Source organism: Schistocerca cancellata, chromosome 2, assembly GCF_023864275.1.
Source record: "Schistocerca cancellata isolate TAMUIC-IGC-003103 chromosome 2, iqSchCanc2.1, whole genome shotgun sequence".
Classification (NCBI taxonomy): Eukaryota; Metazoa; Arthropoda; class Insecta; order Orthoptera; family Acrididae; genus Schistocerca; species Schistocerca cancellata.
Window position 1 is genome coordinate 741,002,762 of NC_064627.1, and position 17,951 is coordinate 741,020,712.

Consider the following 17,951-nt stretch of genomic DNA (forward strand, 5'->3'; position numbering starts at 1 on the left):
AGGAGAGCAGTTTCAGCAGTATATGGATCTGCAACATGCTGGGACTGGCTAGCAGATAATGGAGAAATATTAGACATTAGATGTTGAGTTTCCAATTGCTTTTAAAGATCAAAAGTACTTAACAGATAGCATTTCTGCTAGTGACTGGACACATGCACTGAGTCTAAGGATTCTTCCCCCACCCCCCCAGGAAATATATTCTCCAAAGGAAATAAGGCGATCACTGTCTGTGAACCTTTGATTCTCTAAGTCCAGCAGGGTAAGTAAGGTCCTCATCATTTGCACACAGTGTGTCATCAGTTACACTGAGCTCGTATTTTGAACAATCCTGACAATTTGTAGCTGTGTTTTTCATCATTTCTTTTCCACGAATGAATCAGAAACTTTCTCTAGTACATCAGACCATTGACAGCACAGGAAAATTCAAAATATAGAGACACTAACAAGTGGTGACAAAGTTAGCAATGAAAATTTCAAATTCCTGCTACAAGGAAGAATTAGAATTTTGATGTTCCAATTCAAGGTATATACTGCACAGAGATCTAATAGCATCCCAGAATTTTGCCGGGATCTCGTGAAATGTTTATGACCAAGACAGGTACACACAAGAGGGGCACGTGGCTGCCCCCCGCTCCCTTCTCCCATAATACAGAGTTTTTATTCACATTCATCAATTCTCTGGCATATATGGAGTTTTCTATGTCATCTATAAAATTTAGTTCTTATGGGATGACATTTTTCAAACTGACTACCTCATTTATATAACAATATAAAAAACAGCAATTTTAGTCTTGAACCCCCCCTACACACACACACACACACACACACACACACACACACACAAACAAACAGTGTGCGAGCCTGAAAAATTTCAGTGGGTGCCTAACAATGACAACTTTGTTTACCTTTCTCTGGAAAATGTTAACACTTATTTTAGCTTAACGATTACAGTCCATAGTCCCAGAATATGGGAATGTGTGTTAATTTCTGAATGCGCTTATGTGTGTGCATTTGGAATGACATGTGGGAGGGTATTGTTTTTTCAAATCATTTAATTGAGTGTTCAGGTTTGTTTTCTGTATACTTTCTTTCTAAAACCTTCAGAAAAGAGCAGATGGATACTGCTTAAGATTTAGAACTGAGGTGGAATTTCCCATTCCGTTTAGGAACTTCAATAGCTAACAACTGATCTGCAGCAGCCAAACAACAGTGGAAGATACTATTTCAATAAGAAGCACAATATCAGTGTTCTTTTATTTGCTCTTGTAAATGTAAACTATTTTTGAATCAAAGCAGCTCATAAAGGAAACAGGATGGCTTCAGCATATCAAGGGCCCCAGAATAATTTCTCTTCATCAACATATATTCGTTAGAAGTACAAACAAAAGCTTTCTGTTTAGTTCAGGTTTGCCCTGGTTGTTTCATGATTGTATTTGTGAGGAACTGTAGAGAGCTATTTTATTTCACACAGTCTTTATAATTCACGACAATACTCTTCACATTCGATGTCTCTATCTTTAGACCGCATGGCCAAGTTGTTAATGCAAAGCCAAATTAGAATGTGTGTGATAAACTGAATCTTTTAACAGTGAGACATAGTAAAACAAAGCACCAGATGGAGAGAACCACGGACAATTGCATGACAGTTGCAGTTAGCTCCTCATCTGTGATGGGGAGACTCCTACACCTGTACACAGTGGCCTATGCATGCAAATCAGAGTCCTGCATGATTTTGCTCTGGTGTTAGACCTCCTTGCCTCTTTATGTAGAAGCTGCATGCACCTAGTGTCCACAGAAAGATGCAAAGGTGCAAATTCACCTTTATAGTTACAAGGACCATTTCACAAAATGTAAAACTGCTTCAAGGATGTACAATTACTCAACTGATCAATATGACACTAATTTCCTCTCTCTAACTACACTGCAAACATTTAGGGTATGTACAAAGGTAGGCATCAGCAGTATCCAGCTTTAATCTGTTGGCACAGTATGAATGTATGAAAATTGGTCCACATTCCTGCAAATAACTTTTTGCAATCAGAATTCAAAATATTTATAATGATATAGTAAAGTGTAGTGGCAATAAATGACAACATCAACACTCAAGTACAATACACTATTGTCTTTGTATGAAGTTTACTTAATTCAAGCATCCATAAACACAGTTATACAAGGTTTGTTCAACAAAAATTGTCTATGCTTAACTTTTACTTATTGTGTATTGTCTCCTTCAAAATAATCTCCTTCACAATTGAGACTCCGCTCGCAACACCGTTTCCACTTCCAGAAGCAGTCTTGGTACGTGAAGTCTGGATCACGTGAAGCACCGTCTGTGACTTTTCTTTTATCTCATCTATCATTGCAAATCTGCATCCTTTTGACGGATGTTTTCAATGTTGGGAATAAAAAAAAAAGTTCGCAGGGGTCAGATCTGGAGAGTACAAAGGATGAGGCAGCATGGTGACTTTGTTTTTTTGTGCAAGAGTCACGCACCCACAGGGATGAAAAAGCAGGTGTATTGTTGTGATGCAGGAGCGACAAACTGTCTCCCTACACTTCAGGCCATTTTCTACTCACATTTTCTCACAGGCATCACAGATGTTGCCAAAACACCATCGATTAAAAGTTTGTCCCTGTGTCACCAAGTCATGATGAACCAATATTTCAAAGTCAAAGAAAACTATCAGCATGGCTTTGACATTTGACCTGACCTGACGAGCAATTTTTGGTCTTCAAGAACCCTTTCCCGACCCATTGCGAAGAATGAGCCTAAGTCTCAACCTCATAACTGTGGACACATTTCTCATCACCAGTTATGAGTCTCTTAAGGAGCATCTCATTCTCATTTGTGCTGGCCAAAAGCTCTTCACCGATTGTGAGGTGAAGGTCTTTCTGGTCACAGTCTTCGACTGTTGCGCACAATTTCGTAGACGTTCCTGACATAAGCACTGTCGGTAGATGTTAAAGGGCATCCAGAATGTGGGTCACCTTTAACTTCCATCTGGTCATTTTAAACCTTATTAATCACTCATAACACCAAGTCCTGATTAAGCACTCATCACCATAGGCTTCTTGCATCATTTGACGTGTCTGTTAAAAGTTTTCTCGAGTTTCATGCAACATTTAATGCAGACGCACTGCTCCTCTAACTCTGCAATCTCAAAATTCGCCAACTGTGCGACACAATGTTCTACCCAATACAGCACTGACCACTAACTAACAGACGAACAACAATGAAACTTCCGGCAGTTACACATTAAACTAGGTGTGTGCAGGGAATGCCAACCGAATTTCACTCCAATACACCACTGGCGCGAAATTACAAATGTTCTGGAATTTTATGAACAGACCTCGTATAACAACACCAATGCCTCCCTTAAATATACAGTGGTTGTATTGTGGAACCTGAGAAGAATAGGGGTAAATATCTAATAGGCTACCAACACTGCTTAATTTGTACATACATCTTGACAATATCTGGCGAATGAAGAATTTTAACACACTGTTGTAAATAGTCTTCCTTATCTTTATGTGACTGTAGGCTTTCCCGGCGTAAACTATTGATGAAGGTTTCTCGGGTCTTCAGCCGGGTGGTACCTTTATTCATTTTTATTCCCTGACTTATAAGCTTCATGAACACTTGTACAAATTTGTTTTGCACCTCAGGTAATCATTTAATTTTAAGAGAGTGAATAAAGACCAGTCTCCCATAGTTAAACTCTCACTGTTCAGTTTCTGCAACTCTGTCCTGTCTGGCTGCTATTGGAACACAATCAAAAACCCTCTCAATTAGTACTCTGTCCAGTACACTACCTCCATTAGAACTTTGTCCAGGACATCGATGGAGAATTCTTGTGTTGTTAGCAATTGTTACTGTCAGAGTACAAAAGTAATTTCAGTCCCTTAAAGAATTCACTAAACATGTACCGGAGGACTGTTAATGAAATAAAATTGACATTCTTTCATGAATTGTTATTAAAGCTACAAACTACAATGGTAATAACAGACTCGCTAAGAATAACAACTGTCTTCTTCCGTAAATATGTCACATTTTAAAAAGCAATCATAACCATTTTCCAACTATCCAATGATACAATCTAATTTACGGATAACGAGAACATATTCACATCTGTACATATAATCTGCAAACCATTGTGAAGTGCAGAGCAGAGATAACCTAGGATTGCTGCATGTTGATATACCTTCCAATTCCATTTGCATATAAGGCACAAGAACAACAAATGCTTAAATATAAGGGACAATCAAAAAGTTTCCATTTGAGGGTGTTGCTGCAGCATGTATGTAACGCAGCTCAACTCCGATTTTGTATGAAAGTACAGACATGTAGGCAATGTATGTGTGGTAACTGCAGAAATATGAGTTATGGTGACATAATTACCAAATGCATCCAAACTTGACCAAAGTGCTGTTATTCTTTTCTTGGCTGCTAAAGGACAAACACCAGTAGACATACATCGGAGAGTGAAGAATGTGTATGCAACAAAATGTCTGTCGAAAACCACTATTGTAGAACGGTGCGAAAAGACCCATGCTGATTGCAATTCGACACAATATGCTGGTCAATCTCTGAGGCCAGCAGAACTGACGCCAACTCAAGTGGGAGAACTCAAGCACCTGCCCTATAGTCCTCATCTCTTACCATGCTATTATCCAACTTCAGTCCCTTAAAAAAAAGGCCATGAAAAGTCGACAGTTCCTATCGGACGAAGATGTACAGCAGGCAGTTACAGTCTTCTTCACGCAGCAGGACATGGTGCTTTACCAAACAGGTATCTTCAACCCAGTGCATCAGTGGGATGAATGTCTCAATGTTCATGGTGATTTTGCCGTATAGTCATTCTAGTTCTGAACTGCATAGATACTTTTTGATCACCCCCTACACCTCCGCACATGTTGTAATATTATCTAATCTTATCTTTGCAGTCACAACAAGCTACGATACGCAGGGGATGAAATATATTCCTAGCTTCTTATTCAATGATGATTTGTGAACGTCATGTTGGGTTGTTTGGGGGAGGAGACCAGACAGCGAGGTCATCGGTCTCATTGGATTAGGGAAGGATGGGGAAGGAAGTCGGCCATGCCCTTTCAAAGGAACCATCCTGACATTTTCCTGAAGCAATTTAGGGAAATCATGGAAAGCCTAAATCAGGATGGTCGGATGCGGGATTGAACCATCGTCCTCCTGAATGCAAGTCCAGTGTGCTAGCCACTGCGTCACCACGCTCAGTGAACCTCTTATGTCTTTGCAAGATAATTGGTGTCCATCTCTAAGTTATCTGCCAGTTCAAGTTTTCCAGCATTTCCATGATGATGAGAAAAATAAACCTGTAACAATTTATGTTGTCCTTTGCTGCATATGTTCAACATCCCTCATTAGTCCTATGTGGTATAAGTACAACATGCTTCAGCAGAATTATATCATGGGATGCAAAAGTGTTTTGTAAGCCATCTACGTAGAACAATTGCCTTTTCCCAGTAAACCACCAACAAACCAAAGTCTGGCACCTGTTTTTCTATGACTGAGCCTTATGTGATTATTTTCTTTTATATCATCACAAACAGTTACATCCAGTGAGTTGTATGAGTTTACTGACTCCAACTGCGTCCCACTGATTTTTCAGTAACAGGATACCACTTTTCTGAGTTTTGTGACACGCACATTTCTGTACATTCAAAGGAAGGCACCAGTCTTTGCATCACTTTGTTATCTTATCCAGATCTGCAAAGACATTAAAGAAAGTTATAGGCAACTGAATAATAAGCATATTAATATTGTCTCCTAACTCATTAATATAGACTACAAATAGAAAGGATCACAATGCTTAATTGAAAACATCTAAAGCCATTTCTACTTCTGCCAAGAACTTCTCATCCAAGATAATATGCTGAATTCTCCCAGCCAAAAATTCCTCAATCATGTCACAAATTGCATATGATATCCCATATGATGCCAACAGGTTACCCAAGATTAATGTATGATTTGATTCTCAGAGACAAAAGACAAAGAGGAAGACTGAGACTCAGGTACAAGGATATGGCGAAATCTCACATCGAGTGGAGAGGACATATCTGGGAGAGCATTGAAGAAAGAGAGAAGTTTAAGAGTAGTAACTGCTGGAAAAGTCTTATTTGCCCACCTACTGAATACAATGGAAAGATGTGGAAGATGACGATGACCCCATATGATTGTACTTTCTTTAATAAATGTTGGTGTGGTACTGAGTGAAATTCTGTTTAAAAGTTGAGAAAAACACTACCTATCTGATTACCTTGATCCATGGCTTTCAGAATGTCACGTGAGAAAAGCCCAAGTTGGGTTTCGCATAATTAATGTTTTTGGGATCTGAGGTGGGTGGCATCAGTGTCATAATTCAGTTTGAGGTACCTCAATATGTTTGAGTTCAGAATATGTTCTCAAATTCTACAACACACAGAGATTATTGAAACTGGATGGTAGTTTTGTGAATCACCTCTGCTAGCCTTCTTGTAGACAGGTGTGACTTGCACTTTCCTCCAACCACTGGGCACAGTTTTTGGTTCAAGCGATCTACTGTACTTCAGTGTTAAAATGGGGAGTTAAACTCAGCTGCAAATTCTGTGCAGAATCTGATAGGAACTCCATCAGACTGTGGAGTCTCATTTAGTTTTAGGAAATCTAGCTGTTTCTCAAAGGACACTGACACTGATATCTGCATCAGTCATCATTGCAGTGGTGGGAGAATTAAACTGGGGCAGTACTTCAATATTTTTCTTTGTCAAGGAACATTTTAAAATGCAGTTCAGGATTTCTGCTTCTGCTCTCTAGATTCCAGTTCCGGTACCGAGCGCCGCGGGTTTCGAATCCGCACCAGATGGCGAGGACCTTGATTACTACTAGAAGTCTCTGCAGCCGTCGCGCCATAAGCTGTGGCTGCGCATGCTCCTGTCCTGCGTATAATGTGAGGGCACCACTATAGAGCACGTGATCCCAGTGGCCAATAGCGACATACCCTATCATGTATTGAAGCACCTGCCTCTCACTCAGTGAGGCAGTCTGATATTCACATGAGTCTCTCGATATCTCACCTACAGACATCATGTTTACTTTGCTTATTTCCGTGTACAAGTGGACGTTGTTGATTTCGTGAGGTTTTCGCTTGTGACCCCGATGCTTCTTGCATGTTGTTGTCCTTGGTGTCTTGCTCGGTCGTCTGTTGTTGTGCGTGTCCATCCTTTCCCATTCATCCATCTTGTTTGTTCGCAGGCCACTCCCGTTTGGTCCCGCCGCACTTTCGTTCACGGCCACCCCGCGACCGGAACGGTCGCGATTACAACATCAACCATGAGCACCTGGGCAAGAACTCGGACACCACTGACAGCCTTTACATACCATTAGAATTTAAGTGCATTTTGTGAGAGAACTTTCAATAAGACTGCAACTATTTTTTCAAACTTGAGCCACAGTTCCTAAACATGCTCCTGCCCAAGTAAATGTTTTGAGCTCTTCTTTTAGATATAACATGACTGCCTCTTGATCTACTTTACTGGACATGTAAATCCTTTTACATGTATTAGTTACCCTTTATAATATACTTTGTAGGGAAAAAAATGAATATTTTGAATTACGAAAACAATGTGAAGAACCAAGATAATTACCGATACTGATGCCATCTATGTAAATCAAGTAATAACTGTGAAACGCAATGACATTATAGAAAAATTCTTTTGTGAGACATACATGAATTGAGACAAAATGTGTATGATACCACAGTGCAGATTTCAAGACAGGACTAAAACAAAAAGAAACACATTTTGTAATTATAGCCAACATCTTTGATCATAAATGACTTCTTTCAGCATTGAATACAGCATGTAGTAATGCACAGTTAAATGGAAGATGTTAATACATTTCCAACAAAAAACTAAAGCCATCTCTCCACACGAAAAAATGGTACAAAATTGGGCAAATTACAAAAAGCAACTACACACATTAAATTTCTACAATGACATCAGTGTAAAGTACACAGCAAAAATAACTCCTTGCATGAAAAATAGAATACTGGGAATTCCTGGGCAGAAAGCAATGGAAGGAGTTGAGGTGGGCCTCAACTCTAGTAAGTGGGTGTTAACTACTTCTATTTTCACAAGATAACTTCTATAGCATGATAATAACAGCACAACAAATATAATTAAAAAAAACTTAACATGGTAAAAGGACAACTTAATGAATAAGGCATAAGAAGAAAGGACAACTTAATGAATAAGGCACTAGAGTATGTGACATAAAGACATACATATTCAATGTGCTATACTTGGGAGACAACAGGTCCCAAAAAAGCAATGCAAAGAAAAAAAGCAAAGCTCAATTAAAAGCAAGCAAAAAGCACTAACTATACACTGGTTAAAAATATTAAGTAAGAAAATTCCATGACAGTTAAATAGCTCATCAGCTACTTGTTCCAGAAACAGTTCCTTGTTATATTGTGACAATGCACAATAAACCTGTTTGCAGGCTATTAATATAACTGCAGAGGACAGGGAATGTAATAGAAAGTGCAAGACAGGGAAGAAGGATGACAAGATGTTGTGGGCAGTAAAATTTTTTGTGGCAATCCCACAAAGGCACAGAAACAAGAGATGAATTATAGTTAACACTGTTTTTCTTGCTCCAGTCAACTGTCCCTTAAGAAGTTTAAAATGTGTCTACAAAATTATATTAATGTCCTATACTATTAGGAAACTACCTTTTGGAGTATTGCAGCAGTATCTCCATTAAATCTTATTTTATTTAATCTGTTTTCACATACAGATGAACATCAAATAGCAAGCATAATTCGTTCCAGAATCTTACTCGTAGTGGAAAACACTTGTTAAGCAAAACAATTTATCCCATACAAATTAATGTAAAATATGATAATGTTTTCCATGCAGAAAAAGTACTAAAAGTTTTATCTTATTCATGCCATTTATTCAAAGAAAATTATACATTCAGTATTATGTACTTTATTATTCATGATACAGAACTAATTCTTTTTTACTAGGAAGCTACCTATAGTCATTTGTTTCTGCCGACACTTCAACACTTGACAGAAATGTGAGACAACATTACTGTCAAATAAATTTGTAGCGTGTTTAGCCACTGCTTTATTGGGGTGATGATTTTCAATGTACCATGCAACCAATTCCCATGCTTTCAGCATTTCTCTTATTACACCAGAAGATTGCTGCTTTACTGTTATCACCACCTCCTCCTCCTCCTACTCTGAAGATCTCCTCTCCACAACTTCCTGTTGTGAAACACACTGCAACTCCATAAGCTCTTCAATGGTCATTATTTGGCTGTGATCTTCCACAAGCTCATCAATATCACTGTTCTCCACTTCTAGTCTCATGCTCTAGTCCAAAGACATAATCTCGTTGACTACAGGCTCCACAGGTACTGAGTCTAATGCCTCAGAGTCACATTCAACAATGCACTCCAGCCAAACTACTTCCAAGCAGAAGTGAGAGTTCTCTTGGTAACCTGTTCCCACATCTTTTCGATCATCTTCATGCAGATAACGATGTCGAAGTGATACTTCCAAAACTCTCTGAGAGTGAGACTGGCAGCTTCAATTAACTCAAAGCAATGCTCAAAGAGTGTTTTGGAGCAGAGCTTCTTAAAGTTAGAAATAATCTGCTGGTCCATATGCTGGAGTAATGTAGTAGTAGTAGTAGTAGTAGTAGTAGTGTTGGGAGGCAGAAAAGGGATCTTGATTAATTTAAATTCTTCACCCGTCCTGTAGAGCTGGAGAACTGGCAGGAGCATTTTCCATAACAAGGAAGACATGTGGAGTGGCACACTCATCTCAAGCAAGGACCAAACAATTCACTGATCCAATCGCTAAGAAGACCATGTGTCACCCAAACCTTGTTGTTGGACCTCCACACCACATTTAACCTGTCTGGACTTTACACTTCTTGAAGGCTCGTGGAGTTTTTGAGTGGTTAACAAGCAGCGTTTTAATTTTCAAATCACCACTTGCATGGGCACAAAATAGCAGTGTGAGACGGTCTTTCATTGGCTTGTAATTAAAAATTGCATTCTCTTCTGCAGTTGTAAAGGTACATTTCAGCATCTTTCTCCAGAATGACCCATCTTGTCACAATTAAAAACATGTTGCGGCAGATAACCCTCAGAATCTACAGGCCACTGAGGTAGTTCTCTGCTGCCTTTGTGTCAGAGCTGGCTGCTTCACCGTGCCTCACAATGCTGTGGATGCCAGTTCTTCTCTTAAACTTCTTGAACAACCCACGGCTTCCCTTAAACACTTCTTCAGCCACTGATGATCCTGGCATCTTCTTAACAAGGTCAGAAAAAATCATTCTCGCCTTTTCACAAATGATGTTCTTGTTAATAGCATCACCTTGCAATTCCTTTTCATTTATCCATATAAGGAGCAACCTTTCAACAGCATCCAGAATACGAAACCGTTATTTAGATACTCTTGTCACTTCCTTTGAATCACTTATCTCCTTAATCTTGTCCTTGTTCTTGAGGATAGTACAAATAGTTGATGTAGATCGATCGTATGTGCATGCTAAATCAGCAATGCCCACACCACGTTCGCATTTTTCAGTGATTTTATATTTCATTTCTAAGGCCACTTTCTTTCTCTTATGATCATCTTCTTGTGGCTTTACCTTTGAGAACATTTCTATGAAGGTCATTAAAATTTGCACACAAAAAGCCACTGGGTGAACACAAATTTAAAAAATGTGTGACCCCAAGCTGCACTAAGATAGTAGCAGAAAGAGCACTAAACCGAGACTGCAGTACATACTAAAGACATTGTTCATACGCCATTGCCAACAATGAAAGGTGTTCATATTGCTGAACATTTCCCCCACCACACACAAAGGCTGGTGACGTCACACTAAATCATAGTCATTCATTATGCAAAACATCGCTTGTTAAGCAAGTCATTTTTTTTTACAATTTGTTTTGCTCATTATGTAAATTGTGCATTATGGGAGGTGTTCGTTAAGTGAGGTTCCATTGTACTGACATATTGTATGTAACTCACCTTTTGATACTTCACTGTTCTTCGCTTTCAACCATCTCATGCAGAGAACAAAAAATTTTGGTTTCAACTCTAAAAGAGTATAAAAATAGTGCAGGTACTAGTTCAACTATCATTATCATCAAATAATCCTACTGCAACAATCAGGAGATCTGAAAGCTGAAAATGGTACTTAAAATGGTGGCTTTGAATCAGTCTTATTTGTTCTTGCTGTTTTCAATTTCCTGGGCTTGTATTTCTCTCTGTATCAGTAACAAAAAGAATCAAAGGAAACCAATGGCTTCGGCTCACACAGCTCCCCATTTTCTCTTCCCTGTATTAAAGTTTTGATCTTTATTTGTGATCGCCAAGCAATAGATTTGTGCTTGACTGCTCCATAACATATCACTTAGCATTTTAGTGAGATATTTAACTGCACAACCTATGCCCTGATAGAGAAATTAGAGTAAGCAATTAATGGAGCCATGTCAGTCTTTTCAAATTCCGAATTGGTGACACTGAGCTCCTAAACCAAACATTACAACCATAAATACCTTCTGCAGGGAGCCGAAATGCATGCACTTCCCACAACTGCCTTGACATTTCTCTCATATAAACATGGAGGTTTATTTCTCTACACAATTTCCAGCGTACATGATAATGGGCACCTAGACCCAGATAAGTTATTATACGCATCCAGTGCATCTATAATAAAATATTTAAGAAATATATATTCATACAAGTTATTATATTTAAATAATGGCAATGAATCACAGAATATATTTCTCAAATCAATATTTATTATTTTTTGATTGTACTTATGAGCACATTACATGTAACTTTTTTTGTTAATGATGGCAATGTTTTCTAAGACTACACAGAACATTTTTTACAGATAAAAATAAAGCTATTGTTTGTCACTTTTTGACAGTCTAAAATAAATCTTCAACAAAAGTAAATGTAAATCACAACGTCCAGCAGAATGGCTGTTTCCGTGAAAGTACAAGGTTAAACTACGAGGGCATTTCGAAAAGTAAAAATACAATGGCTCGCAGTTCTTAAATGGAACATTTATTTAGAAAACGTCAGTTACATCTTATTAACTGGATTATTTGTTATTTTTCGACATAATCACCCCCGTTATCCAAACATTTGTTAAGTTGGTGCCCAGGCTTTTGTATCCCACAGTCATAGAAGGTTGCCACCTGTTGTCGGAATCACATTTCAACTTCATCTTTGATCTCTTCATCGTCGTGGAATGATTTTCCACCAAGATGTGACTTCAGGTAATGGAAGACTTGGTTGTTTGGGTAGTGCTTTGGTTATGAGCACTGTGTGAGGCCGAGAGTTGTCATGAAGCAAGCGGACTCCACTTGTCAGCATTCCCCTGTGTTTGTTTTGAATTGCCTTTCAAAGACGTTTCAAAGTCTGGCAATATGCAGCAGCATTAACTGTCGTTCCAAGAGGCATAAATTCCAACAGAAGAATGCCATGCCTGTCCCAAAAAACAGAAGCCATGATTTTCTTCACTGAAATCAACATTTTGCATTTCTTGGCTTTTGGTGAATTCGAATGGCGCCATTGCATTGATTGTTGCTTGGATTCAGGTGTGTGGTGATATACCCAAGTCTCGTCACCTGTCACAATGTGATCAAGGAACTCGTCACCTGCTTCAGCATAGCGTGTGAGGAAGTCAAGTCCAAAGCCCATCCTTTTCTTTTTCTGTTCTTCCGTTAACAGTTCTGGAACCCAGCACACACACAATTTCCTGTACCCTAACTTGACAGTCACAACGTCATAAAGAGTTGGCACTGACACGTCCGGTATGATCTGAAGCAATTCTTTCAATGTGAGACATCTATTCGCAGGAATAGCTTCCTCTGTTCTCCGAAGAAGGGCATCAGAGATCACAGATGGCCGACCTGTTCTTAGTTCGTCATGAACATCGGTCCTAAATTCAGAGAAATGACGACACCATTTTGTTACATTTTGTCGATTCATAATGTTCCCATAAACAGAAACAATTTCTTTGTGAATATCTGCTGGTCGCTGACCTTTTGCATGAAGAAAACGTATGACGGAGCACACTTCGCATTTGGCGGAATTCTGAATCGGCGCAGCCATTTTAAACACGACCTACTCCAACCAGAAGCAACATTCAACTGCCAAACGACCATGAGGAGAAAGCTAACGGTTCAAGGTTAACACCAATGTTGCCAAGTTGCTCGCCAAAACTTTTCTGTTTCTCTGGTGTACGGTGTATCTTTACTTTCCGAAATACCCTCGTATATTAGGTTCAAGTACCTGCATCGTCTCCTAAATGTCAATATTTACATGATACTTGTGTACTACAAGAGACATTAGGTACTTGCTTTAGACTGAAATTTTGTACAGAAATTGCTTAAGTATTTAACACTACAATATGTATTGCACGGCAATTGTGTGATGAAGGTAACATGGGACAGTGACAGTAACTACAAATAAAGCAAGTAAATCGAGTAATTCATATCGAAATATGTTATACTCTATGGAAAATAATTCACTGCTAAATGTATAGCTACCTTATGCTACAGTACAAAACCAAACAGTAGCTGCTTGTTGAATCCCGAAAATTCCATCATTCTGTCGTAAAAAATTAAGAAAAAAGTTCCTTAACAGCCCACTTAGCACACTAAGACTGGTTAAATAACCAGGATGAAAATATAACCAGTTAGCACCCAATTCAAACATAATTAGTCAAGTCAAATACAGCATGAAACTTAGACTCAATTGTACTATTGGATCACTCATTGACAAGTAGTCTACCAGTTCCCACATTCTGATGAAATTTTGTATGAACATTTGCACACATTCCCAATAAACATTGATAAAGTTTCAATACTTCAGGAGATACAGTCATTTGTTTAACCGCCACTGTGCAGCTATCAATATTACACCTGTGAATTTTTGGCAACTTTGAGACATAATATCTACAGAAATATTTTCTTAAAAGGAACAACACTAGGCATTTTGTACAATATTTTGCGCTCTCTTAAATGAAATAATAAAAAAATTATTTCCTGAGCAATTTTTATTTGGATAATTTGAAGTAAAATTGTCCAAAAAAATAGATGCATGGAAAAAACATGAAGTTTTACTTTTTATAACTCTGAAAGTAAGTGCAGGATAAACCTGAAACTTGACACTATAAACTTACCAATACAAGGTCTTAAAATAAAAGGTTTCATTCTCCTAATTGTTTCCAATAGTATATAAACTGAGGGCAAATTTGACAATTTTTCTAAAAGCACGAAAATTGGCATTTTGGGCCACTTTTACAAAAAAGAGCTGTCTGCATTGAAAATGGGTCTACCTTCTAGTGGTAATCAAATTAAGTCTGACATCTTTTATTATATTCTGCAATTCTTTTTTACTATCTTGGGAAGGCAATATCATAAGTATTGATGACTAGCAAAACTTCAAAAAAAGGGGTGTCTTGTCATGATTCATCATGGCATTTTTATGTCCGTTTTTCTGCTATAACTACATAATCAAACTGGTTATAAAATTCACAATTTAACTGTACATTACCAAGGCAGTGGGGATCATGGTAGAAAAACTTTGCTTAAAAGCTGCAGAAAACATTGTATAAATAGCCTTCATGTTTTATACTATTATCACATTCTGTAAATTTTGGTGAAGTTCATAGCAGTCTTCCTGACGCTTTTTTGAATGGATTCATGTTACAGAGAATTATTAGTATTTCTTTTTAATGTGTAATTCTATTGGAGTGCTAGTTCAATTCCAGTTTAAGGTATAGTGTACTTTGTGTTAGCACAGTTAGCAGTTCATGTGGCACATTAGCGTGCTGATGAAAAATTGTATAACTGTGTCACTATGGTAGATGATGGCTTAACCACTGTTGGTTCCTTTTAAAGTGACATGATTAGCATCGCCACTGCCATAGAGGCCACGTCCGATACCTGTGCAACAGCAGCCATGGGTGGATTTGTTAACCACAGATTCCCAAGCCTGATAAGGGTTTCTTTGCACAGCATCCCAAGCTGATAAAGCATAAGTTGGACATGATGTCTTTTAGGATCATAAGCTTATGTTTGGTTCTAGCTACTTGAAATTTTTACGGGTTTCATTAAGTTGTTGTAGACTGTCATAAGGAAAACTGTGCTGCCAGCCACATGACATCAGAAAGATATCAGTGACAGGACTGTTTGGGAAGAAATTTTGGTAAGACAGAAACCAAAAAAATTACACTTTTCAAATGTGATTATGTCAAATTAGTGAGGCCACAAAAAAATCAGAAGAATATTCTTTTTATTGGATACCTTATTCAATTTCACTTTCTATAAAAGGAATTTTGCAGAGCTCAATGCTGTAGCAATGTAAACACAAAGAAAAAAAAAAGACTGTTAATTTGCAGTTTTTCTGAGTAAGGCTTATTTCCTAGTGATTAGTACTTTTTATATTATCTTCCACAGAGAGTACTCAACATTTGCAAAACACAATAAAAGTAGATTTGGGTACTTTTGGAACGAGCCATTTTCAATGGGCCTGCAACTTGCCGTCATCTTTTAGGGTCTTACATGTTTGCACTGCGAAACCAAATCTAGTTTTTGGGTGATTTAGAACAGGGTCTTCGTGATGAAAGGAGTTTGAAAGAGTTTGCAGATCAACAAAGTAAGCCAAAAATAGACAGTTTTTGTGTTTTTAGAAAAATTATCAACTTTGCCCTCCATTAGTAAACTATTGGAAACAAGTAGCACAATGAAATTTTATATTCTAAGCCCTCGTATTGGTAAGCTCATACATTTCATGTTTCAGATTTATCTTGCAGTTACTTTTGGAGATATAAAAAGCTAAACTTTACATTTTTTCAAGTGTCTACTTTTTCATCGGCTTTGCCAGAAGTGATCCATATGCAAAATGCTCAGGAATTTAATTTTCTTTTTAATTATTTCACTTAAGTCAGTGCACAAGTTGTACAAGATGGCCTAATTTTGTTCCTTTCAAGAAAATACTGCCAGAAAACTCACAGGTGAACTGTTAATAGTTGGACTGTGGGGTCGAACAAATGGCTACATCTGTGCAAGTATCAAACTGATGGAAGAAAAACTTTACCAATGTTCTTTGGGAATGTGTGCAAATGTTCACACAAAATTTCAGCAAAATCAGTGATGATCATGAGGAAATTTTTCCAAAATTAGACCACTTGAGATGGAATGGTCCTACTTGCAATGTAAAAGTAAGTGTCCTGCACAGCTCTATGTGCCACAGCAAAAACTATAAAGCCAAAAATAGATCAGTCGTCGTCGAAGAAGAGTTCCTTAGAATGCAGCATGGAAAGCAGAAAGACAGAAAACTAGTGCAACAGAAGCCTTTGCAAAGGAAAAGTGCTCAATCTCCAAAAAATGCTTTCTAAAGCAGTGTGGTACTGGTACTTAGAAAATACCCTGTTTCACTTTCATTCCATCTACTAGGGTGCCATCAACATTATAAGAAGAGAGGTGAGACAATTACAGACCACACTTAGTTCCAAATGACTTTCAGTAAGGTTAGCAGCTGCGCTGACTAGGACTATAAAAAGACACTACAAACTTAATAGCTGATGCAACATTAAGTTAAATACATTAAGGAAGCCATGCTTACTGAAAAACAGGAAGTTAACAATCCAGGGCTAGCACAAGGAATTCTGTAGGACAGTGGTGAGAGAACCAAGCCAGTATGACTTCTTGTACGGTATGTTATTACTCATTTAGGTGTTTATCAGGTTGATCTATATATCCCCTTTCTGTATTCCCTCTTACCATAATTGTATTGCATTTCAGAGTTATTTACTTGCTTGTCAAGTGCCCAATGCCACAATTGTGTTGCGGGCATTTACCTTTTTACTACCTCCACTGACTGCATTCCGCAAAGGTTTTTCCAAAGAGACTTATTTTCACTTGATTATGAAATGTGAAAAGACAAAAACCCTATTTATGAAAATAATTATATCCTCACAAAAGACCTGCTGCTCTGTCTGCAACAGTAGCATCAATCCTCGTAGTTGGCAAAGAGGCACATATCTTGAAGTGTTACCTTTAAAGTCCCTGTGTCTTCAGTGTTGCTAAAAGAAACCTCTCTCTTTTACCGTCCCAAACTCTGCACAACGTCTCCTGCAAATACCTCTGGTCTAGTTCAGTAAGAAGCCTTGGAACTGAGCTTTGTAGCATGGATGGTTCTGTTGCAATGACTGTTCCCCATGGACCGAAGTAATCAACTTTAAATCTTTGTGAAGATTGTCTTTCAAGTACTGATTCCATCAATCAAGCCACAGATGTCAGAGAGATATATTATTTATGACATTCCTCATCAAGGAAAAAAAATATATTGCGAAGCAGTGGTGAATCTCCCCAGTTCCTTGAACAGTCCCCTGCAGTATGTTCTTCAGCATTTACATGGCTAGTTATTTATATTAAACAATTTTGGGCAGAAAAAACATGCACCTATGTCTGACAATATCCACATTGTCAATAAAGATTTGTTTAGGTACTTCAGTAACTCTCTCATATGTTCTTCCCAACTGAAATCATTATCAAGCTATAATCGCAACAATTTAACAGTCAATCTCTTCTAGCTGTTTATTCTCAAAAATTGATTATTTTTGTTGTTACCTTCTACCTTTTTGTCATTTTATTTTAGATATATGCTGTGAAGAAACCTCTTACAAGTTCTGAACTGAGTATTCACTGCATTATCAGAGTTTAATGACTAAAAATTGGCTATTAACCGTTCATTAATGCCCATGAAAATTGCATTCACTACTCTTTCTATAACACAGATAAACAAATTTTATTTCTGGTAACATAACAAGGGTCATTACATTCAGAAGAAAAAGTAAAGGACTTCCAGAACCTTGTGGGACAGCAG

The 17,951-nt window shown here is 37.9% G+C and overlaps 1 protein-coding gene across 4 annotated transcripts in view; it reads right to left on the reverse strand.

Annotated features, from left to right (window-relative positions):
- LOC126162537 (transmembrane protein 94) overlaps positions 1–17,951 on the reverse strand; it is a 501,552-nt gene that overhangs the window by 470,257 nt on the left and 13,344 nt on the right. The window contains exon 2 of one of the 4 annotated variants that reach the window (XM_049919111.1): positions 11,600–11,713. The exons of the other annotated variants lie outside the window; for them this stretch is intronic. Coding sequence (XP_049775068.1) covers positions 11,600–11,657 — 58 coding nt within the window. The 5' untranslated portion in view covers positions 11,658–11,713. The remainder of the gene's footprint in view (positions 1–11,599; positions 11,714–17,951) is intronic. 4 annotated transcript variants of the gene reach the window in all.